This window comes from Cyprinodon tularosa, unplaced genomic scaffold (assembly GCF_016077235.1).
Source record: "Cyprinodon tularosa strain WSP-4 unplaced genomic scaffold, ASM1607723v1 ctg323, whole genome shotgun sequence".
Lineage (NCBI taxonomy): Eukaryota > Metazoa > Chordata > Actinopteri > Cyprinodontiformes > Cyprinodontidae > Cyprinodon > Cyprinodon tularosa.
The window spans coordinates 1,182,794-1,207,186 of NW_024039034.1; the positions used below are offsets into that span (position 1 = coordinate 1,182,794).

At 40.0% G+C, this 24,393-nt stretch overlaps 2 protein-coding genes across 11 annotated transcripts in view; one reads left to right on the top strand and one right to left on the bottom strand.

Moving 5' to 3' along the window:
• ino80 (INO80 complex ATPase subunit) overlaps positions 1–11,378 on the top strand; it is a 45,932-nt gene extending 34,554 nt beyond the window's left edge. For 6 of the 10 annotated variants that reach the window (XM_038293250.1, XM_038293252.1, XM_038293251.1 and 3 more), the window contains 8 exons: positions 980–1,052; positions 1,274–1,432; positions 1,538–1,640; positions 1,738–1,826; positions 2,000–2,158; positions 2,485–2,695; positions 5,896–6,111; positions 9,982–11,378. In XM_038293250.1, coding sequence (XP_038149178.1) covers positions 980–1,052; positions 1,274–1,432; positions 1,538–1,640; positions 1,738–1,826; positions 2,000–2,158; positions 2,485–2,695; positions 5,896–6,111; positions 9,982–10,190 — 1,219 coding nt within the window. In that variant the 3' untranslated portion in view covers positions 10,191–11,378. The remainder of the gene's footprint in view (positions 1–979; positions 1,053–1,273; positions 1,433–1,537; positions 1,641–1,737; positions 1,827–1,999; positions 2,159–2,484; positions 2,696–5,895; positions 6,112–9,981) is intronic. The other 4 variants (XM_038293257.1, XM_038293254.1, XM_038293258.1 and 1 more) reach the window with 4 other exon arrangements.
• A 3,801-nt stretch (positions 11,379–15,179) lies between these two features.
• Positions 15,180–16,852, bottom strand: chac1 (ChaC, cation transport regulator homolog 1 (E. coli)). Its single transcript, XM_038293282.1, has 3 exons — positions 16,198–16,852; positions 15,961–15,996; positions 15,180–15,880 (listed from the first exon to the last, which is right to left on the bottom strand). The coding sequence occupies exons 1-3, from the start codon at positions 16,366–16,368 to the stop codon at positions 15,497–15,499; spliced, it is 591 nt and encodes a 196-aa protein (XP_038149210.1). The 5' UTR covers positions 16,369–16,852; the 3' UTR covers positions 15,180–15,496.
• Positions 16,853–24,393: the final 7,541 nt, after the last annotated feature.

Below are 24,393 nucleotides of genomic sequence, written 5' to 3' on the forward strand. Positions count from 1 at the left end.
ACAGGAGATGTGAACAAAACTGTCTCAAAAGTGCAAGCTTGTTTGTGAAAAGTGAAAAAGTGAAGCCTCACTCGAGCAAGCAGACGTGACACAGCAGACATGCAGGAGCTGCATTATCTTCACTGTACAAACCATACTTGCAGCGTTGTCTGTAACAACTACAGGGTGTTTTCTGGTCAGCCCCCATTTGTTAATGTCTTCAGTGAACCTATTGGGTATATTTGCAGCTGCCTGGCTTGAAGTAATCTTGAGTGCATCTTTCCTGCTCATTTGAATGTGAACGTCACACGTGTCACTATAACACTAGTCAATCTCATTCCCTAGACATCGATTTTGCAAAAATGTAAAGGAATTATTCAAAATCGATTAAATCGATTTTTTTACCCAGCCCTATTGTTTACCGTACCAATAAAACTGATGTTGTGTATACGCTTGGAAACTTGGTTGCTTTTGAGTGCAATAGAATAACAAACTGCACTAAATTTCATCTAATAAACCCACCAATTATGTTTCACATGCAGCTTTATCCATTTTTATCTTTCACTAAGCCAATGCTAGCATAGTTGGTCTTTATGGTTCCAATTATTAGTCTGGTCACAAAAGATCCCCGTCTGGCTTGGACTTTGTAAGATTGAAAGCCTTGTGTTGAGAGTTGTTCAGCCAGCAGGTCACATGACACAGAGAGAGCATACGCTCTTAGCTGCCAGAACAGTTTCTTTTCTACAGTAAGGCTGCAGGTAAAGAAGGAAAAGAAGGTCTAACTTGAGGTACACAAAAACTTAACACAAGTGTTAAATAATATTTTTTCTATCTCAGGATGCTGAATTATTCAAACATTTCACAAGCTTTTATCATTTGTTTTTGGACTAAAATGTTGAAAATTCCCCAAAAAGAAAATGTGAAGGGAATTGAAAATTATTGAATATTTGTATTTTAAGGGTGAATAAATTCTCACCTTTTCGCCATTTGCCATCCACAGTACGGATATCTTCGTATTCCTGCTCAGTACAAGAGCCGGAGGACTGGGCATCAACCTGACTGCTGCAGACACTGTGAGTCCCACATGCTAGGAAACATTAGAGATCATATCCAAACTTAAACAGAGATTTCTTTAAAGATCAAGACACGTTCTACATGGTTGCTTTAGCTTATTGGCTGCGATGGATTAGAGTGATTTTGTAAAATGGGTTAAAATCCATCTATGGTAATGAATTTGTCCTTTTCCTTGTTCTCTGTGGTTTAGAAATACAAACGTTTTCGTTCTTCCATCCAGGTCATCTTCTATGACAGCGACTGGAACCCCACGGTGGACCAGCAGGCCATGGACCGGGCTCACCGGCTGGGTCAAACCAAGCAGGTCACTGTTTACCGCCTTATCTGCCAGGGAACCATTGAAGAGAGGATCCTGCAGCGCGCCAAGGAGAAGAGCGAGGTCCGATAAACACTCTTGAGAATCAATATTTATGTCTTATAAGTTAAACAATTATCAAGTATGCATGGCTGCATTGATTAATGTTTGTGTGTTAAATGTGCCCAGATCCAAAGGGTGGTGATCTCTGGAGGGAACTTCAAACCGGATACACTCAAGCCTAAAGAGGTGGTCAGTCTACTTTTAGATGACGATGAGCTGGAGAAGAAATGTGAGCATGTGCCTTTCAGTAGCAAAAAAACAAACAAAACAAATGATAGCTGTAGCAGGAAAGGAGGAAACTGAACCCAATATGTGTCTTCCTGTAGTGCGCCAAAGACAGGAGGAAAAGAGGCAGCAGGAGGAGAGCAGCAAGGTGAAGGAACGGAAGAGGAAGAGGGAAAAGTATGCTGAGAAGGTATCGACACAGCGATAAAAAATCTGCAACGCTTTGCTTTAGATATCTGCTTTTAATTCATGATAAATGTTTATATTTATAAATGCTGTCCCAGAAGGAAACTGAAACCTTTTAAGTAAAGTTATCTATATTAATCCTTTATCTTCTGCCTCCTCCTTTCTTTGTCCGACCAGCAGAAGAAGATCGAAGAGTCGGAGAACAAGAAGAAGAAGGAGGTGAACTTGGTCATCGCCCACGCGCCGTCGGCCGATAACTCCAACCTGTCGGCAGACGGGGACGACTCGTTCATCAGCGTTGAGATGGACTCGGCCATGCCCAGTCCTTTCAGCGAGGTGGGGGAATGTAGAGGCCTTTAGAAAGCATGGGGTGTTTGTTAAAGTTATGGACAAATCATCATAAATACTTTAAATAAGTCTGGTACCTTAACATCTTTGTTAGCTGCTCTGCAACATGTTGCCTATGAATTTATTTGCATTTTAAAACCTTTATTTAATTTATTCCACTGCATATAGTTTCCCTAATTTATTTATTTTTTTTATCCACTCTGATTTTTCTTTATTCCTATGCATTCAACACACCTGTTGCATCCTTTCCTTTCTTTCCTCATCTGCTGTACCGACCCGGTTCCTGTTCCCCCCCCCGTGGTTCTGACCCTCAGCCTGTCTGTGTTTCTGTGTGTGCTTCTGTGCGCGGCCAGATCTCCCTGAGCAGCGAACTGCAGCCCGGCTCACTGCCACCGGACGCCGACGCTGACGAAAGCAGCAGCGACATGCTGGTCATCGTGGACGATCCGGGTTCTTCGGCGCCGCAGTCTCGTGCCACCAACTCCCCCGCCTCTGTGACGGGATCGGTTTCTGACAACATGAACGGTGAGGAAATGCGTAACACTTGGATCCGTATGATTTATGTTCAATTAAATTCAATGCAGAGCTGATAAGTTTAGGATCAAACTAACGGCTGTTTTTAAACTGTTACGTTACATTTAAAAAATATACTTTTAGGGTCTTAATAAAAACTTTCCAGTTGAAATCACAATAAAATGTTGTAGTTGATATATCCATCCATCCATTTTCTTCCGCTTTAACCGGCACCGGGTCTTGGAGGCAGCAGTCTAAGCAAAGATGCCCAGACTTCCAAATCCACGCACACTTCCTCCAACTACCCTGAGGCGACACCACGCCACCTGGGAGACATAGTCCTTCCAGCGTCTCCTGAGCCTTCCACAAGGCCTCCTCCCTAATAGGACATGCCTGTAACACGTGCCGAGGGAGGCGACCAAGAGGCATCCGTAATAGATGCCCGAGCCACCTCAGCTGGCTCCTTCCAACGTGGAGGAGCAACGTCTCTACTCTGAGCTCCCCAACTGATCTTGAAGGGTGCGCCCAGCCACAATGTGAAGGAAACTCATTTCGGCCGCTTGTATTCGTGATCTTGTCCTTTCGGTCATTACGCAGATCCCATGACCATGGGTGAGGGTAGGAACATAGATCTATCGGTAAATCGAGAGCTCCCCCACTACTCAGCTCCCTCTTCACCACGAAAGTCTAATACAGCGACCTCATCACTGCCAACCCCGCACCAAACTATCAATCTCCCGCTCCATCCATCCCTCACTCGTGAACACGACCCTGAAATACTTAAACTCACCTTGAGACAAGGACTTTCAACATGGCCTACGACTTGGAGGTGCTGATCCTAATCCCTGCAGCTTCACACTCTGCTGCAAACCGCCGCAGTGCACGCTGAAGGTCCTGGTTTCATGAGGCCAACAGAACAACATCATCTGCAAACAGTAGAGATGATATCCTGAGGTTCCCAAAATGGACCCCCTCTGATCCCTGGCTGCACTTAGAAATTCTGTTCATAAATGTAATGAACAGAACCGGTGACAAAGGGCAGTTCTGGCAGAGCATTGGAAACAGGTCTGAATCACTGCCGGCAATGCAAACCAAGCTCCTGCGCGGTCATGCAGAGAACAGACAGCCTTTACCAGAGGGCGCCGGACCCCATACTCCCAGAGCACTCCCTACAGGGGGTATATATATATAAAATGTGAATATCTAGCATTTAAGCTTAATTTCTGTGAGTCAATTGATTTTAATTAAAGGTGATAAACGTTTTTTTTTTCTGAGATATTTGTTGGTTTGACCCTAAACCTTTCAAATTATTAACTAGCTTAACATATTGTAATATTGATACCTTGACACCTTTAACTAACAAGTTTAATTTGCAAACCATGTTAAACTACCTACACAGTTTCTTTGGAAGAAACTGTGCAAAGTATTTTGGTTATAGACTGTTTGCTAAACATCCCCATGCCCCCCTTCAGCTCTGCTCAGCATTGCGTCTAAATCGAAATTCTGCATCAGCGTGGTTGTGCTCATGCTGCGTTCAAAGACAGCTCGGGAAAAGAAGTTACAACACAGTTTATAAAGGATTTAACTGTTGTTACAGTTAAAGGGTAACCATATTTAGCCACATTTTGTTTTTAAAAATCCAATAAAAGAGCAGTGCCTCTTAAAAAAAACAATAGGCTGACTGGTCAACAGCACAAAACTTGCTAAGCGTTGTGTTTTGTCTTTTCAGGTAGGTTGACAGGTTACCCCACATTTGGCGTGTGGGCAGGTGCCAATTTCATGCCCTGGTCACAGCTATTCATTATTTTGTGTTTGTGTATAGTATGAATTATATTTCAGGCCCCTTTAAATGTGGAGCACTGAAACACATTTGATTGGAGCCTAGAAGACATGTTTTTTTTAAATGTCCCACATTGTTCCACTGCACTTTTGACCTATGTGATGCCTGCTTCTTGCATCTGCTCTTAATTTAATAACTTGATTGATAAAAATTATCTTTATGCTGAGCTTTGGCATCCAGAGGGATGGGATGTATGCTGTAATGTCTATAACCACAAGCTTTATTGACACGTGGTGGAATTTATTTTTTCTTTTTGCTGCCTTACTAAAAAGGCACCTACTTGTAAAATAATTAATGCCTGGTGAAGATCAGGCTTAAATACATTGGATGCCTTCGGAGAGCAGCTCACATTTGAATGTAAGGTCTGCTTTCATGAATGAAGAATCAACTGGTGAACTTGGACAAATATGGGAAACGGCAAAAAGGAGTCACTTATAAGCAAGAAGGCAGCGAAAGAAATCAAATGTCCATGCATGCCTTACTGTTAGTGATATTATAGGCTGTGTAGTACATTAAATGGAGCGAATCATTGAAATAAATTAGACCACCAGTATGATGTGGGCAGCAGGAGAAGGAGAGCAGAGGCTACAGGACTCTACCACAGAGCCTGGAACTGGGTCCTATTTTGCAAACTGTATGGAAAATTGAGAGTGATATTTTTTCTTGGTCTGTATTTATGGTAATTATAAGATGATTAATGTTTTAAACTTCTTTAATGCCATAAAATTACCGCAGTATGTTTAGTAAAGTGAGGCAGGGCCAAGTCAAGCAGCAGCTCTCATACGCTGTGAGGTTTCAGGGGGTTTCTGGTGATTTGATTTGAAAACAGTGAAGACAGACGGCTTTACACAAAATCTACAAAGTTATCACCTTTATGATTCTTATAAGAGTTTATAGGGTTTTGGATTAAAAAGGAAACTTACTATGAAAAAGGGGTAACATTTTCTGCATTTAGTCGTTTATTCCGGTACCTGAAAGACAAAAATTAAACTTTTGATAAGAATAAAAGAAAAATTCTAGATTTTATGTTTAAATAGTGTATTTATTGTTAGAGAACATAGCAATAAACGCACACGTGCTCAAAAATGGGTTTTAGATCCTCTTGCATCAGTTTTAAATAAAAACCTGCAGTTAAAAAGACTGAAATCAACAAATTTTCTTTTATTTTTACAAAATCTATAAAAAGGATGACAAATTTCTAATCTATATTTTGTCTTTGACATTCTTAAATGTAAGGATAATTGAAAAACTTTACAAAGAATGTGAAAATCTAAAGCAATTAAACAGATAATCTTCTAGAATCCAGTATTCCAAAAAGAAAAAAAAAACTAAGCACAATTGAGTATTTTTTAATGTTTGTTTTTGTGTACAGGTGTTACAGCCTCTGAGTCCATCAGTCCCGGTAGAGGCCGTTCCGGTCGGAGTCGCGGACGGCCCAAAGGATCCGGAAGCGGCGGCAAGTCTGGAGGGAAAGGGCGTAGCCGGAAGTCAGCGGCTGGGAGTGCAGCAGCCATGGCAGGAGCGATGGCTGGAGCAGCGGCAGCCTCAGCAGCGGCTTACGCCGCTTACGGATACAGTGTTTCTAAAGGTTGGTCTAATGCAGTGGTTCTCAAACTTTTTCTGTCATTCCCCACTTTGGACAAGGGGGAATTTTCAAGCCCCGCCTGTCCCCATCGCCCCAACACAATGCTAATGAAATATTCAACAATCTTAAAATGTTCCAATTTTATTGAAGTAACAAGTAGTATCTAAATACAAATCTACATCAAATAACAGCAAGCTCAAAAATAAAGAAAATAAAAATGCAGCTGTGTCAAAATTTGTATCAAGCTCAAAGATAGAAAAAATTAAAGTGCCACTCTGCAATCTGTTAATAAAAGAAAAGAAGTGAAATCCATCTGGCAAGACAGGTCTATTTATCCCTGCATTAGTGGCTGCAATGAGCCTGTTTTGCATTGCAGTTTCTCAAAACGGGGTTGCAGGCTTGATACTGCCACTCTCAAGTCATGCTCAATGTTCTGCTGAGATCTGTATTTTGTTTTCATTGAAGCAGCAGCTGAAAAGCCCATCTCACAGAGATATGATGTGGCAAAGGGAAGAAGAATGCACACAGCTCTCTGCCCGATGAGTGGATACTCGCTCTCCACTCCTAACCAGAAACATGAACATGTGGCTGTGTGAATCAAACGCCGTTATTTATTTAAGATAAAATATTTCAAATTCAGTTATTTATGATCAACCTGCGCCGTCAATCCCGGCGCATGTGCGCTTTATTTGCAGTCTGGACGCAAAAGTTAAACATGCTGTGTCTCTGCTCTGACTGCAGCGCTGATAGGGACTCCTGCAATAGCGGGGGAGAACGGGGTTGGGACGGAGGAGGCGCCCCACGGCAGCACCTGCCGCTGGAGGACAAGAAAAGGAACGATACGTGCTTTCACGTAAGAGTCTCCAAAAGGCGCTAGATTTGTTTTTTTGAAAAAGAGTCGCTGGAGGGGTCTGAAATATAGCGACAAAGTCGCTGAGTTGGCAACACTGGGGCGCGAAAGTTTATTCTGTTACAAATAATATGCCGACGTCACGTCAATCATTATTTTGGCACTTCAGTTCCAGGGGAAATTTTTCTCATATCTAATGTTCTTTTAATTAGACTGCATGTAGGCTAGTAATGATTACTTTGTGGGTTTGATTGGTCTAAAAAGCGGCAACATACAGCTATAAGGACAGTTTGCTCTCACACATTCTACATTTATAGTCACACACACACACACACCGGAACTTGGCGCGCCCCACCTGTCACGTCTCAATTCCCCACCAGTGGGTCGCGCCACACACTTTGAGAACCGCGGGTCTAATGTCATTCGCACCGCATACTCTGGCTTAAGATTCATAAACTGTCTGAGTCGTACCAAACTTTGTTTGCTTAAAGGCACACCGTAGACTTTGTGACCTAAAGAGTTGACACATATTTTATTTTAAATGGTTCCTCAGGCCAATATACAGCACTTGACATGATCACTGCTACGAGCAAGGCTCCCCTCTTGAAATACTATGTAATTAGGGAGATGACGCACCGTTGTTGACCAGGTCATGTGACCTGGAAGAACGTATCGCCTTATGGCTGTAGGCTCTGATAAAGTCATGGAGCTAAGGCTTTTGCTCTACTATTTTCCTGCCTGCTCAACTACTGGTCATGACTGAGGCAAGGAAAAAGTTTAAACCTTCTGAGGAGGCTAAAAGGAGAAAATGTGAGGAAGAACAGGATTTGATCGTTGTTGGAGTTCATTCGTTGGCTCAGGATGAAAGAAGTAGCCAGATGTAAAACCGATTCTTTTCTCAACTTTATTATTAGACTGGTAAGGTAACACTTTGCTTGTAGTATACAGTCATAGATCTTTCTTTGTATTCATTTAGTTTTTTATTAAAAAAAAATACACTTTAAACTACCTCAACAGGCATGTATCCCTTTAGTCATGTACAAAAAATGTTTAAAGGGAAGTCATGTTTACATGTCAAATCATTCTGGCTTAAACATGTATATAAATATACTCTTTATCAGACTATATTGTCCCAGAAGTTAGAAAATTTCTATTTTATAAAAAATCCTGTCTTAAAGTCTGTGGGGGGTTTTTTCCGTTATCTTGTGCAGGCCAGTTAGTTATACGTCAGCTTGAACACCTAAATTCAGTCAACATTTATTAATGGTCATCTGTCAATCAAATTTTTTCTTCATTCATATGTCGTAGCTAATATAGGCAATAGTTAAAATAAGAAATAGGAATAATTTCCTTTCCCATTGAGTTCTGTCCCAGTGTTCCTGGGGATGGACGTCTGTGTCTTCGGCAGGCGTAGATCTAAGAACTGGCAGCGTTGCGAGGCAAGGGCTCAAACATGTACAGCTGTAAGACTTCTACACCAAACCAAGCTTCTGCCGCCCTGGCGTCCTCTTCCACAATATCTTCATCCCCGCTTTGCTCCTCTAAATAAAAAAATGCATGATGGAGGAGACTCCTCCAGGACCTCTGACACAAAACTCTCCTCCTCTTCCATGTTTCCGCTGTCCATAACGTTCCTTGACAGTGTCGTTGCAAAGTGCTACTTGGTCCCAATGTAATTTCCTATTGGGAACCTACTAGCACTAAGTTGCTAACTGGTTAGTAAGATGCGTCCGAGTCACCGGACACAACCAAAATGCTTGAGAACTTTCCGTCCACAACAATCCCGCCCCCTTGATAATCGACCAATCACATTCACTTTATTCACTTGTGTAAAGTCGGGGTCCACTCGGGAGAATTTGGAAATGCAATGTTGGAACAGCTGCTTCCCTACAACTTTAATAACTTTTTGGTATTTTTTTAAGCGTATGGCAATCTGACCTTAAAAAGTCTTTTTTTGTACATGACTACAGGGATACATGCCCATCCAGCTAGTTTAAAATCTATTTTTCGTACAGAACTAAAGGGATAAACGCAAAGCTGACGTCTTTTGGGTATGCTGGTCTGACAGAACACCGGCCTGGCAGCAGCGTTTCTCACGCCCTCCAAGCTGAGCCTAGACACGTAGCGCATTCCCCAATCGAAAGACACATGAGGCTGGCCAGCTGTTTGTTGACCTTTAGGACAGTGCTGCGCCGCTTGTGGCCACTAGGGGCACTAGATGTGAAAGTTAGAGGTCTAGTGCCCCTAGTGGCCAAACGTTTGTTCTAATTGTGTTGACAGGTTGATTTATTTCTAAGTTACTTTGTTTTAAGCTTTAATTCCAGCTCATTTTTATTTAGTTAAGGCACAAAATAATGAATTAGATTTTTAAACCTTCTCTGAGGGACACAACCTTTTCTCCCTTTCAGTCACATTATTTTATTCATTTAAAGGATGTCGGAGTAAAGGAGATTCAATAATGCCTCATTTTCCACTCAGAAAACCAAGTATTATTTTCCTCCACTACATTATCCTGCATTAGATTGTGTTGGTCTATCACATAAAATCCCAGTGAGAGATGTTAAAGCCTGCGGTTGCTGTGTGACAGTGGTTTGAATTCTTTGCTCTATGGGGATCACCCTGTTAGTATAAAACGAAAACTGAAGCTGCTGAAACTTTTAAACCTTTTGAAGTCTGCAGTCTTTGTGCTGCTCGTAAAAACAGCTTTTCTTTCAACGGTACGGCTTTTTGGATGTGTGCTTATTCTTGTGCCACTGGACCACCGTGATGCTCTTAACGTCTCATTCTTTTCCATCTGTCTTTGATTTTTATGGGCAAACTCCGGTTTCCCAAGGATTTTGCTAATAAAATAAACATGCCTAATCTGATGACCTTTTGGTGTCTCCTTAAAAACTTTTATCTGAATTGTGAGAGATATTTCTTTGTGAACTAATTGTGTAACTAAACCGGTTATTGGCTCATAACTATCTAGGCTGGTTTTACAAGCGAAGTAACAATGCTGTTTTTCCGTTCCTTCCTTTCAGCCGGCCTCTCTGCCTCCAGCCCCCTGCAGCCCTCCCTGGGGCGGCCTGCTACCAGCCCAGCCTTCAACCCTAGCAGAAGCTCCTCCCCCCTCACCAAAGGAGCCCCCTCTACCCACGGCTCCCACTCGCAGTTGGCCCACAGCCACCACCACAGCAGCCATAGTGCAGTCAGGAAAGGCAAGGGCCCCGGTGGTCCCGGGGCTCGATGATGCACGCACAGACTGATTCCTAAACCTGCTGCTCACTGTGAATCCCACCAATGCTTAATGGCTAAGCTAACAAAGAGAGTGCAGTATTTGTACCCTTTCCTGGAAGACAACACTCAGAAACTGAATGCGCACACATCAATCTGGTGGTCTGGCTCTGGCAGCCCACTCCTCTTATGTTCCAGTTTATTTTCAATGTATATGAGTTGGCTGACAATGTTGGCCTCAAGTGTTTTTGTCAGGGTTGCAGGAGCATTTCAAACTGCTTTAACGAGAGGATCAGTGTCGTCGCATTGACTGATCTGAAGCCACAAATGGCTTCTTCCATTGGATCTCTTTGACAAGATGGGGATGTTGAACGTCTGTCACTGAGCCGCGTCTTCCATTTTTTGGTGTTAACTAGTCTCATAGATAAATGTGCACTAGGTTATTTAATTGTTTTGTAGATGTGTAAGCTCAGTTTAAAGCTGTGCAGGAATCAGAATTTCCCAGAGCCTAATGTTAACCCCCCCTCCCCAGTCTGTTAGCTAACAGTAGAGCTAAAGCTTTTCTACAAAAGCCCTTATTTTTCTAACAGATTTAAATCGAGGAACTAACACGGTGACGGACATTTTTCCAGTATTGCAATTCACTTGAAAATATTTTTGCCCAAGCAAAAAAAAAAAAAAAAAAGAGTTATAAAAAAATAATAAAATCTATATTCCAATTTGAAATGTGCTGGTTGACTCAGCTCTGCTGCTAACAATTAAATTACTGATTCAGATTATTTGGTAATTTGCTTATATAAGTTATTTTATTTTTCGCATTAAAAATGGGGAGTTTATATTGATTGTGATAGAGGTCACATGTGCAACTATAAAATGTGAAATGAGTCGCTGTTTTTACTTTTCGTGAGTTATGCGTGATGAGAGGTTCGTGGATTTCTGTATGTTTTCGAATAAAAACAAACAAGGTTGGCATCAGTGTCCCTACTTGAGCACTACATCCGTTCTAGGTTTGTATTCCTGTTTATATTGCGATGAGAACTGAAAGCTCTATATTTGATGTAAATAAAGAGGAGAGCGACGTTGTGGCTCTTCTCTCTCATTCGCCTGTTTTATTTTTATAGATTGGGTACATGTGAAGAAATGGGTCGGCTGTTTTAACTCAGTGGAGGTATAAGGTGAAAAAAATAAAGGTGCTTGATTTCAATCTTTTTGTTGTATGACTGCTACTGATTTTGTTATCATACAAAGAATCTGATGTAAAAGTTACAGTTGTAACCACATTTGAATTAGGGAATGTCATTTATTTCTCTCCTGTTGCATAAAAGCAGAGAAAAATTTGTTTTTAAGGGCTCAGCAACACCCCCTAAAGTGTGCCTCTTTGCACCATGACTTCTGGACCTTTTCATATTAAAATCTCCTATTTTTGTCCTGGAGCTCCCTCCCCAGCAAGGTTTCCTCAACCTTTTTTTCTTTACATTTCATGGTTTTCCTAAATCAAATCATTTTAAACAAGCAGGCAGTCATTTTAGAATGCAGATATATGATTTTACATAAAATAGATGTAAAATTACAAGCATAGAGAGTAAACAAGCAAATCAAATTAATGTGGATGTGACCAAAGTAATTCCATAGCAACGGTGTCAACAACACCTTATTAAAAGTTGCTCCGATAGAACAGCTCAATGACTCTTAGGCTACAACTCCTTGGCAGGAATATACAATATCTTTGAGGAATCCTTTTGAATATGGGCCCAGACAGATATTAATTTCTGTCTTCATTTGTTCATTTTTTATGGTGCATTTGCAGAAATGGCTTCTTCCCGTGTGAGTGGCATTTCAGACCTTGTTACAGGAGTCATTACAAAGTGTAGTGGCTCTTAAGGTAATTGCAGCGAGAGGGAGGTTGTTGGTGCACAAACCTTATAAACCAATGGGTGAACCGCTGACCTGGTGGATGATGGACTTCTTTTTGCTTTTGTTCTGGGTTTGATATGCACATCCTGTTTATCTCTGAGACACAAAACCTATTTTTTCCTAAACTAAATGATGGCTCAACCTCCCTATGGTGTTCATTCTTGTCTTTAACTGTAAGAGCCGTTCCAAAATCCAGATGTGTTAAATTAGAATTAATATCAATCTGTAATATTTTTAACTCCTCTCCCTTCAACTCTCTATCTCTCTCAAAGGGAGGACTCAACACATTCTAGATCTGAATAAATGACGTATTCTAATTGAATACTTTGTAGAGTTGAATGTGCTGACAGCAAAATCGTGCAAAAATCATATTTATTAACCTGGATTTTGAGTCTCACAAACAAAGTGGATAAACACACAGGCTAAGTTAACTTTGATGTAATGTCCTTAAAAACATGTCTAAAAGAGGCTCTGTGTTGTGTGTGACATCCATGTGCCTGTATGACCTCCCTAAAATGCCTGGGCATGCTTCTGATCAGGTAGCACATGATGCTTTAGTCAGGTCTTCTCCCAGACCTGGACTAAAGCATCCGGTAACTCCTGGACAGTCTGGTGCAACATGATGTTGGTGGATCCAGATATGACTGTCCCAGATGTGCCCAATTGGATTCAGGTCTGAGGAACGGGCGGGCCAGTCCATAGCTTAAAGGCTTCAAGGTCTAGCATTGTTCTGCATTGGGAGGAACCCAGGGCCAACCACACCAGCATATGGTCTCACAAAGGGTCTGAGGATCTCATGTCCCTACCTAATGGCAGTCATGCTACCTCTGACGAGCACAAAGAAATGCCACCCCACACCATTACCGATCATCTGTCAAACCAATCAAGCTGAAGGATGTTGCAGGCAGCCAATTCCCCTCCACCATGTTTTCAGACTCTGTCATGTGCTCAATGTGAAGCTGCTTTTGTGGCGAGCACAGGGCAGTGGTGGCGAATTTGTTGGTGTTCTCTGACGGATGCCAAGCATCCTGGATGGTGTTGGGCTATGAGCACAACCCCCATCTGTAGAAGTCATTTTTCAAGGCTCTGGCAGTGCTCCTTCTGTTCCTTTTTGAACAAAGGCGGGGGTAGTGGTCCTGAAGCTGGGTTGTTGCTCTCCTCCATGTCTCCTGGTAGCGCCTATGGACACTACGGACAGACAGCCTTCTTGCCACATCTCACATTGATGTGTCATCCTGGATGAGCTGCACTACCTGAGCTGCTTGTGTGGGTTGTAGCTGCTTTGGTCATTCAAAAGGGACCAAAACATCAGCCAGAAAGAAAAGGTATCAGTGTTGCTTCCCTACAGTTTTTCACAGAAGTTGGATTTAATCAATTTCGGTATATTGTGCCGTTTGCATGTTCCTTTTTTTTTTTTTTTTAGCATATATATAAAATGTATATAAACATGACAGAAACAGATCCCCAGTTCGCACCTTTGTTATTTTTTAAACATATTTTGAAGTAGTGCTTCAGGCATCCTCTCCGCTTCAGCAACCAACAATTTATATTTTCTTAAAGCATTTGGTCAAAATAGCTGCCAAATATAGAAAAAAACTCACATTTTTAAAATGCATCTGAACCTCTCCTTTTTAAAATGTAACTCAGCAGGTTAGAGCTCTTTCTGTGGCATCATTTCATGTCAGTCTACTGTATATATACTCAGTTTTTTTATTCAACACATTACACAGGAAAGTAAGCCCTCTTATTGCAAATTATGCTGCAGAGTTTTGCTTCCATTGCATCCCCCATAAGGAGTGAAACAAAAGCTGCTCTCCAAGTTAGCTTCTTTAAGAGCTTGTAGTTTGCAGTATATGATAATCAGTGCAAACTAAAAAGGTTTTGGTCATCCTTTGTTTCTCTATATCTCATGCGAAAAATTAAGAGTGTATTTTCCAAGGTTCCCCATCTTTAATTTCAAATTATACATGCTTAAGTTCACTATGCCTTTCTGACCTTGCTACATCGAGTAGGTTTTACTTGTGGATCCTGGAGAAAACAAAAAACAAAGAAAGGAAGGGAGACATGGTATAGGAGAAAAGAACAAAAGAAAAGGTACTTGAGGTATAACTGAAGAAAACACAAAGAGGGGAAAGGAAGGGAGGTAAGATCAGACACAGAGGAAAGAAAAAATACAGAAGGGATGTAGAATACGAGAAAAAGGAAAGAACACATTAAGGGATGTAGAACACAGAAGGAAAACAAGAGGAAGCTTAGCAAAAGGGCAAAAAGATTAGGGCGAGATTTAAACTGTAAAGGCAAAAAAAAAAAAAGGATAAAATGGGATATTTAGGAAATACAAAGATTCTCCCATTTTCAAATCCTTAAAATGCTTTATAGATTTCTTTAAAGTGGTGAAGCATCATGGTCATGCAAATATTTAAATTGAGGCAAATGTTGGTAGTTCAATCTAATTACATTTATTGGGGTTTTAAATACTCTGTCGAGAGTCTCAAATGCAGAATTCATGAATCAGACATGTAAACACAGCACTTCCAGTTTGGGTTTCCCCTCAGCCAGTTACACAAGCGGTGCACCTAGAGACCCGACTTGAATGGCATCCAAGGTACAAGCTGCCCCGGTCACAGCTTGGGAGTGTCTGACCCCTGTTACACACATTGCTGGGGTCAAACTTTGGTAAACAGCTCAGACCCAGACATGTAAAAAGCTTGTGTTGGCATTTGTAAAACTACATTAGTTATAACACCACAGGTTAGTGGAATATGTTTAGTGTGCACATAAGCATTTATAGCAAATAGAATATATACTGAATGTCATCCCTTGCAGAAATTTCAACTTGTTCCAAAACTTTCTGCAAATATTTAGTTTACCTTTAAAACACATGTTGAGAAAAAGTAATTTCTGCAACCGTCTTTTATAAAAGCCTCCACAGAATTCACAGACCTTAAAACCATTTACTAAAGCTACTATTAAGCCTTTTTGTATGTTTATTTCACTTTAGTAAAACCTTTTGGTCATCCTGCAGATACTTAGTGAATAGTGTAGTACAGGAAATCTCATTCAACCCTTTTCACAATAAAAGCACAAAAAGTTTATGTTTCCATTTTTTATTGGCATTTTGCTTTAAAACTGGATGAAGGTTGCATCACAAACACAGTAACCAGTGAGTTTTACAGTAAACTTTTGGTACCTTTAACAATGAACTGGACGGTTTCAGAACTGGAATAAATATATATGTCTTGAGCCAAACCACATAATGCTTACAGCTCATAATTGCACATTTTGTTACTTTAGTGGAATTAGGATTCAGATACTAGTCTGAATCTATTGAAACATGGACTGATGATGGATTACAGCCTCCTGATGAGTTAAATATCTGCTACAAGCTAGTGAAACAAAGGGTACAAGCTACTGAGTTGCCAAAAGATATGACACCACAGTCAGCGCAGCCCGCTCTATAGCAAACAGGTGATGGTCTTCAACCTGAGGACAGCTGGTCCTCATGAACTCCGCCAGCCGGAGCAGGTACTCTAGATTGTGACCCGTCTTCCCTCTGGACACAGCGATCTGGGCTCCGATCTGCTCCGCACTGGCCGGTCCCAGGTAGAGAGGGTTGTCAACGGTGGCGATGTACACCAGCGCTTGAACCGGAGACCGGTCCTCTCCATCAGGGAAGAACTCCACCATCTTAGTGATGTAGCCGCCACGGACCGTCTCTCTAACAGTGAGGTACTTGAGGGAATCCTCCAACTGGGAGCCAGAGACTTCAAAAGCCACACCCCAGGTGGACGCCTGCAAGGAAACGAGAGGTTAAGCTATGACGTCAGAGGAACTACTCAGTTTCAGGGACGTAAGAAGAAGTTTCCACTTACGCTGTCGTCTTCGATTAGAGTCACCACTCTGCCAGGCTGAGGGCAGGAAACGAGTTGCATCATGGGAAAAAAACAAAACCACATCATATGTTATTTGCATCACTGCAATATGCGACTAAATATATACATTCATGTCAAAGATTATGTCAGTGTCAAAATTAAACGTGAATTTTGACGTAATTACTTACAGCTAAATATTTGGTATAAAAACATGGTTCAAAGTGGATTTAACCTTACCGACTCGTCATCCCCCCGATGGAAGTTATCTCCGTGCCAGAATCGCCTCATGTAGCCTTGAATGTAACCGACTTCGCTCCTCTTGTACTTGAAGTCTGGCTTCCACACCAGCGACCCGTACCCGAAGATCCACAGGCTGCTCTTCCCTGCGATGATGTCTTGAGGTTTCATGTTGATCGGTAGTGTTGACGTTCAGATGTATAGATGGTATTTTTTTATTTAAAAAAAAAAAGGTCAGCCGTGATGTGACTAGCTGGTTGTTAGCGTTAGCTTCCTCCGATCCAGAAGAAGAGGTACCGGTTGGCTCGCCGGGATACCGCGTACGGTACTGGAGCCCAACTGCTTGGCAGTTGCGAAGATGGAGTTTCGCGGTTGGTTTTGCCTTGTACTGTGCATTGCCATTGCATTAGAGGTGCCGCATTATGCCTTAAAAATCCATGGCAGCCGCTTGGGCCTGTGGCTCGATGAGGTAAAAAAACGAGAAAAATTGCCTGGCCAGCTGTTGTGCCGGCCCGTAGAGGTATTAATTAGAGAGGAAGGATGGAAAGATCGAGGTTTTACAGATGTAACCGTTCTAAACACGCCAGTGTTTGTCGTCTCCCCTCCAGATGCGACGTTTTTCAGTCTGACGCATTTCCTCGATAAGATGGCGAGGTGAGGTTCGGCTATTTATAAAGCGCAGTGAGAAGTAGGCTGGGGTCCACTAACGCTTCCAACCAATGATATCCTTCCATTCTTTCTCTCCGATCTTTTTTAGCCATAGCAATTTCAGTGCGCCTGTGAGAGGCGGGACTTAGACCCATGTTCGACACATGATTGGTCCTAATTCAATGTATGACGTGTTTTCAGTTTACATTGTGATTTGTTGCTAACGCTTCAATCTAACACACCTTGCTCCTGATTGGTTTTTCTTGTTGTCATTCTTTTAACATAGATCTGGCTGACGCAACTTAGCTGAGCATTTCAGGTCCATTTAAGCAACAGATCAAGACATTGCGTCATCCTTGAACTGAAACAGTCTAACAACCCTACTTCTTAATCTATTTTTTATTCCATTAAAAATGGATTATACGTTTTTTTTCAAGGTTTCATTTTGTGTATGTTTTTAGATGTGGTAATAATAACAATAACAACAACAATAATAACAACAACAACAATAATAATAATAATAATAGAAACTTTATTACTCTCACACTGGAGATATTCACCCCTGCATTTGACTCACCTTGGAGAGCAGTGAGCTGCCACTGTGCAGCGCCGGGTGAGCAGTGTGGGGTTAAGGGCCTTGCTCAGGGACCCAGAGTGCAGGCTGTGGGGATCAAACCTTGTACTTGCAACCTTCTCAGAGCACAAGCTAGGTCAACACTCCCCTAATGATGTGACTTTTTAAAATGTAGATTAATCTGGTGGCAACTGTTCAAAATAGCACATTTCAATTATTTATCATTTCTATAAAGTTATGAGAAGCACTATGAACTAAATTAAAGAACATGCCAATGAGTTTAGTTAGAACCCCTATATGGATGTTTACATGAGGCTGAAGCATGCATGAACTGCAATCCAGTCCCACAGCTCAAGTATCCAAAAGCTGGACGGAAGTCAAATGTTACATCATTCTGGACTGTTGAAAGAGTTCATACACATTTATATCTAAAGTCACATTTTTGGTATTTGTTCCCTTCAGCGGAGGGTCATTCTGACATACTCCCTGTTATATGTCCACTGGGTCAGAGCATAGTAAACAGGATATTTGTTTGAGTTGGCTATACACACACACAACCAGGCCCATTTTATATAAAATGCTGGTTCAGTTTTGTTTTGCCCATGTAAGAATATAAAATGCCAAATCCTCACTAATAATGAGCTTTTAATGTTCAAAACTAATTTTAGAAACTTTTAGAAGCCTTTTCAACCACTGACCACCAAGTGGTAAACAGACATGTTCAAATACACCAAAATACTAACCTCTCCTGGCAGATCCTATACACAGCTGTAGAACAAGCTCATCTGTTCTTAATAAATAGGTTATCTATAAATAGTTGGCATTATCTGCTTTAATAAGAGGGCAGTCAACTGTATCAGCTCTGCATTGATCCGGCCCAGGCATGATTTGAGCGACCCTCTGTCAGTCACAAACAGATCCCCTACAGCCCCTCTCTGTCATTTACACCTGCTGCATACACACTACATTCCATAGCTTGTTAAACCTCGGGATCCCGAGGCCTTCAGTGACACTGTCAGCAGTGATGTTTTCTCTGTGAGATATTCACATCATATTAACAAAGTCTAATCTGCAATTTAAAGTCAATCACCAGATAAGAAAGGGTTATAGACTCTGCAAAGAGCACCACAGACCTCTCGCACCTTGCAAAGCTGAACTTGTTCAGTTTATGTTTACACTCCTTTATGGGTCAAGTGAATCAGGACAAGTCAGTTGTAAGTAAACAAAAACAAGATTGAATTGGCAAGGTGACATTGACATATAACTGATCTGGTCAAATGAGCTGAAATAAAAGAAAAATAACCATATTTATCTACAATCTGACATTTTCTTTGTTTTGTGAGTTGTGACCAACAAAATAGCTTTTTTATTCCTAAAGATAATAATTTTAAAAATCAAAATACCTCTATTCAGATCTTCAGGTTAACATACATTAAAATTAGTATGAATGAATAGAATTATTTCAGACAATCTACTAAAATAAAGACAGATGACAACATTTTGTATGTCTATATATATATAAAGTCATGTTATCTGTATCATTTATTATATTATATATATTTATTGTATGTCTGAAAAGAGGTGAACAATTCCTAAATTCCATTAAGTGAGCAAATAAATACATTTATGTACATATCCAAACATTGTTTTCGTGTTGGTTTAAGTCTGTCAGGTTTTGAAACTTAGATTATCTCTTTAGCCATAGCCTCCCTCTCTCTCCTAACAAAAAAGATTTTGTAAGTGCTAGTTTTGTATGGTAGCTGTTTATTTCTAGCTTAAGAAATGAAATGGGATGTGATGATTTTCAAACAGGAATTAAATGATAGTGGATTTGATTTTATGAACTATCCTGCTTGCTATTTTCTGCAGCTTGCATATAGGTTTAAGTGATGACCTGTCAGTGTTACCCCAGGCTTCTACCAGTGGTTCCCAAACCTGCTCCTCAAGTACTACTGCCCTGAATGTTTTAGATGTTTCTCTGTCGCAGCACATCTCATTCAAATGACTAAATGACATCCTCAGCTGCCATCAAGAGCTACAGAAGCCTGTTAATCATTCTAGGATATGCGTCAGGTATGTGGCTGCGTGCAGAAATGTAACACAGGCAGGGCATACTGGAGCACCAGGGTTGAAAACCACTGTTCTACACAATAGTTAAGATATATAGTAAAATCAATGAAGAGCACAGAATCTGTAATGTTTAATAATTCAGAAAATGTTTTGCTTTACAAAGAATTGTAATCATTCTAGATATTTGATTCAAGTTTAGAATACTTGTAAACAATTTAGGGAAGCCAAATATCAGGAGGAGAACTGTATGCCTCCACTAGTCTAGTTCACTAAGGCTCAACATCCAAATGTCAGTAGGTGCCATATCTGTTTAAGTATAATCACCACTCAGTGAGGAAGAAGCCACAATATCAAAATACAGTGATTAGGCTCAGTGCCTAACGAATAGAACCTACATTTTTTTTTAACAATGCTGTCTAATATAACTAAACCAGCGTGATTGACCATAACAATAATCTTTACAATTAGGATTACAGATTGATCTGTGTGGTCAGTTTATGGTGAATTATCCTGCTTTTTAAATAGTTTTTTTTAGAGAACAAGGGCTATGTACTGTCCGCTCTGGGCGCCAGGCCAGCTGAGTGTGGATGGGTTTCCCCTTTAGCTGCTGCTATAATGTCTGTAAGTCAATGGGTCATTCCCCAATTTATTGAATTAACACATTAAATAGTTTTGATTTTGATATTTACGTGAGAATGCACACTGAAAACTTCATCTGTGCTTTCAGTTCATCAAGATTATGAGCTACTTGAGGTATAGGAGAGGTATAGGAGAGGATTTTCATTAATTTTTGAAAAGACCCGCCCTCTCCACTTTAAAAAAAAAAAAGATGCACATGCACAACCCTTTATACACTAACGAGAGGGAACGCCTATTAAACGAGAGCATGCAAGAGCCCTTTTTTTTTTCGTGCTCGCTCTGTTTAAAAGCTGCTGTTTGCATCGTTCATACAAGCTTACTTTCAAAAGAAAATTAGCCGTTTTTCCACTATGTATGCCTTACGTAAACATATCACCAGAATGAGTGACAATTGGGAGGACCATTTATTTTGGTGGTCCACCAAGAAAAAGAACATCATCCACTATTCCTTTAACTGGACCACATATTTACCAGACGCTCTCTATATACGCTCTCTATATACCTTTATATAGGGACTGAAATGAACATAAACCATTGATTATGTGATAAAAAGAGCAAGTACCAAAATGTAAAGGCAAGATTTGACACTTAAAATTAATGTAGGTGTTAATTATAACCTTGTTTACCCCACAGTTCAGTCAGGAAAATATCATAGTACAGTACTAATGATCTTACATAAAAGTATACGTTTGAGTTATAGTCATGCGTTGAGGATTTTTTACAGTTGTCCTCGGATTTTGCACGAGCCTAAACATGTGAATGCTGATGTTGGTAGATCAACAATTGATAATTTCCTATCAATTTCCTGTTTCTTGCAAAACTTAAGACTCATAACAGTTAAAACAGTAAAACAGTGAAGAGAAAATGATCTACTGACGTCTTCATAGAAAACTGTACCAAGATGCGGACTGTGTGTAAAGCCTAACTTTATAAGTAGCTGGAATGTATGTCTCCGTTACCTTTTTCTGATTGTTTTTCTGTTCCTATTTTCCTTGTGTTCTTAAAGTAACAATTAATTGCGGGTGAAAGGTTTTCATGTTGTTTATTGTTGTTTAAGGTCCATGTCATGTTACCAAAATTCAGAGATAAATGACCACATGCAGAGCCCGCCTGCAGGGTGGTGGCTGGATTAAGTCACTGTTAATACCCTGTTCAAGGGATTAAGTATTGACCTATAGTTTTCATGTAAACATAATCTTTTTTTTTTATTATTTCATTGTTTTATGCTGACAGCTCTGCACAAGGAGAGACCACAGCTTAGATGCATTGACATTCTACCAGCTCGTTGAACTTCTCTGGAGTTCTGCTATCACTTTCTAGAAATATTTGTTTTTAATTACACAGACAAGGTATAAAGTCCCTTTACTTGGTGACTGCCTCAAATTAAATGAAACTTTAATTGAAAAAGTTTGGTACATATCAGAGATTTACCTAGTTATTGTAAGAAAAGAAATATGTGTGTAATAAATAATAAATCACACTGTTGTAATACAACAGCTTTGGCCATATCACAAGCTGATTAAAATATTATATTTCCAATACTTTTTTAAAGTTTGCCTGCTTATGGATCCAGTGCAGCTTAATAATGAAAGGAATTAATCAGATGCATAAAACTAAACCTGATCATTTGTTATTATTTATCAGTTGAAAGACAACAACCAAAAATAGTGTTTTTTTTTAAAGGGAGTGAACAGTGTTGTAATTATTCTATAAGCCAATTAAAGAGTAAAACCAACTATTCGTTCTTATTACCACCACCCGCTGGTTTGATGGTGTAGTGCAGGTTTTTCCAGGTCGCAATACAGTGGGCTTCAAGTTCCCTTTTATCTGGGTAAACAAATCCTAGGGCTTTAGGTGGAAAAGGGACAAAGATGAATTAAGGAAAACAAAGTCATATTGGAGTGGCTGTCAAAAAGATGCGATTTCAGTCTTACAGAACTTTACCTGCAGAACTAAGAAGGTGTCTATGAGATCTATTTTGAAGGAACACTAATTCTGAATCCTAATCATACAGTTTAAAAGGAAGTTCTTACAAATGCAAATTCGTTCTTTTAAAGCTTTCTTAATTTTAAGTATAAAAGACCAGTAACTTTTTTCATGAACTTGGCATTTAAGAAACAGATATAATTATAACATTTCTAACGGACCTAAAAATGGATAAAAGGGACTTACTCACCATCTTACTTTTCATATAGGAAAATGACTTTTGCTTCTCTTTATAGAGCTTATATTCATATCTGGTTTTACACCAGATCATCCAAATGTCTCAATCATATAGAAAATTAAATGATCTCGGCATTCATGTTTTAAAAATATTAACATCAGCTCTTCCCTGACGGCATGGTGGGAATTCCTTAAAATGAGTCATCACTTAACCCGTGCAGTCGTACACGCTTCTGGAATAATCCTGACATTCTACAAAGCAATGATATGATAAACTTTCCGTACTGGAAGGATAAAGGTATTACATATCTGGATCATTTATTTGAAGGAATGGAGTTTATCACATAGGCTAGATTGAATTTGCAATATGGCATTAACAAAAAAAAAAAAAAAAAATTCTTAGAATAGAATAAAAAATTAAAGCTATTATTAGAAACAAATTTAAGCATATTGATGGAGGTTTACAAATTCCAACTAATAAGAACTTTTAACATGCCCTAAAAATGTAATGATCTTTTACAATGGAAATCCAATTGGCTCTTTGCTGATCAAAAGAACCTGAGAGTAGGTGGAGGTTTGCTTGGACTTCTGCTGACCGCTGACTTCCTGTTTAGGCAGTTCTTACTGACACCTAGTGTTATTTAAAGAGACAACTACAAGTATTTATCTAAGGAATGACACTGAACAGCAATCAGCAGCAGATACAACACTAAAAACAAACTAATAGAGATCTTTTTTAAACTCTGGCTAAAGCAAGGTGGCCAATAAACATTCAATTCTTTATATATTTTTATACTGTATCCACAATCCATAATGTATTTTACTGGGAGGGAAATGTCACATGCAGTAGTTGTTAAACTTCCAACTTTACAGTGTATTGCATGTATTCCACCTCTTTTACTCTGAGGCAGATTCCGTGCCATCAGCAGTTGGTGATAGTGCACTGTTCAGATAAGAACAAAATTAAACACTTATTTTACTGTTTACTCCTCATACGTTCCTTTTAATAGCATATTAATGTGGCAGCATCATGCTGTGGGCTTGCTTTTCCCAGGCAAAGGCAGGGAGGCTGGTCTAAATTGATAGGACAATGGATGTAGCTTAAACACAGGGCAATCCTGAAAGATAAACTGTTAGAGGCAGCAAAACATTTCAGTCCAAGAAGAAATTTTACTTTCTGGCAACATAATTTCCCTAAATGTTCTAGTAGAACTACACTGGAATTGTTTAAATCAAAGTATATCTAATGGTTTGAATAGTCTATTTAAAGCTGGGGATATATGGAGAGGCTTGATAAACCTATAATGAGATCCTTTCCATGCAATCGGACTGAACATAAGCTATGCGGTGAATAAGAATGGAAAAGTTAAAGTCACTAAGTGCAAAGCTGGTAGAGGAATATCTCAAAAGATAAGGGGTTTTAAAGGGAGTGAGATATACCTGCAAACCACATGTTTTAGATTTGGAATGTGTTGCATAAAACTGTTGAAAAGGAGCCGATAGGTCTTCAGCCGACGCTTACTGCTAAGGAGTTAACTAAGGTGATGAGCAGCGGTAGCTGCTGAGTGAGAGCTAAAGTTCTTTAAAGAAAAGGAAAAAAAAACTCTGAGGCAGGGAGGAACTGTGAGACTCCTTGTCTGCATTCAAAATAGGAAAAAACACTGGAAAACACAGAAAATTTACTTATTTCCTAGGTGTAACTAACTCTGGTTTGGGGTAATTGTCAGCAACCTTTTGCATAATCTTTTTTTTTCTTTTTTGAGGTTATTTCCTGATACTTTGAGTCATCTGTGTGAGCCAAAGCAAAATGAAGGGAGAGACGCGTGAGAAAAATCTTTTGCCCTCGCCGGCATGTTCTGCATTTTTTAATCAAGGAGGAAACAGGAACTGATGTCACTGGGTCACAAACAGGATGCAGTGATTATAACACAATGAAAATGCCTGGCTGTGTTATGGACACCCAGAGGCCAAAGAGCAGAGCCCTAGCAAGTGCAAACCAGGGTGCGGTGTGTGTGTCTGCTGATTGGTGTGAGGACTGCAACCATGGGAAGAAACTCTTAAGAGCTATCAGGCTGGGTCAGGTAGCAGACCTAAGAATAAGA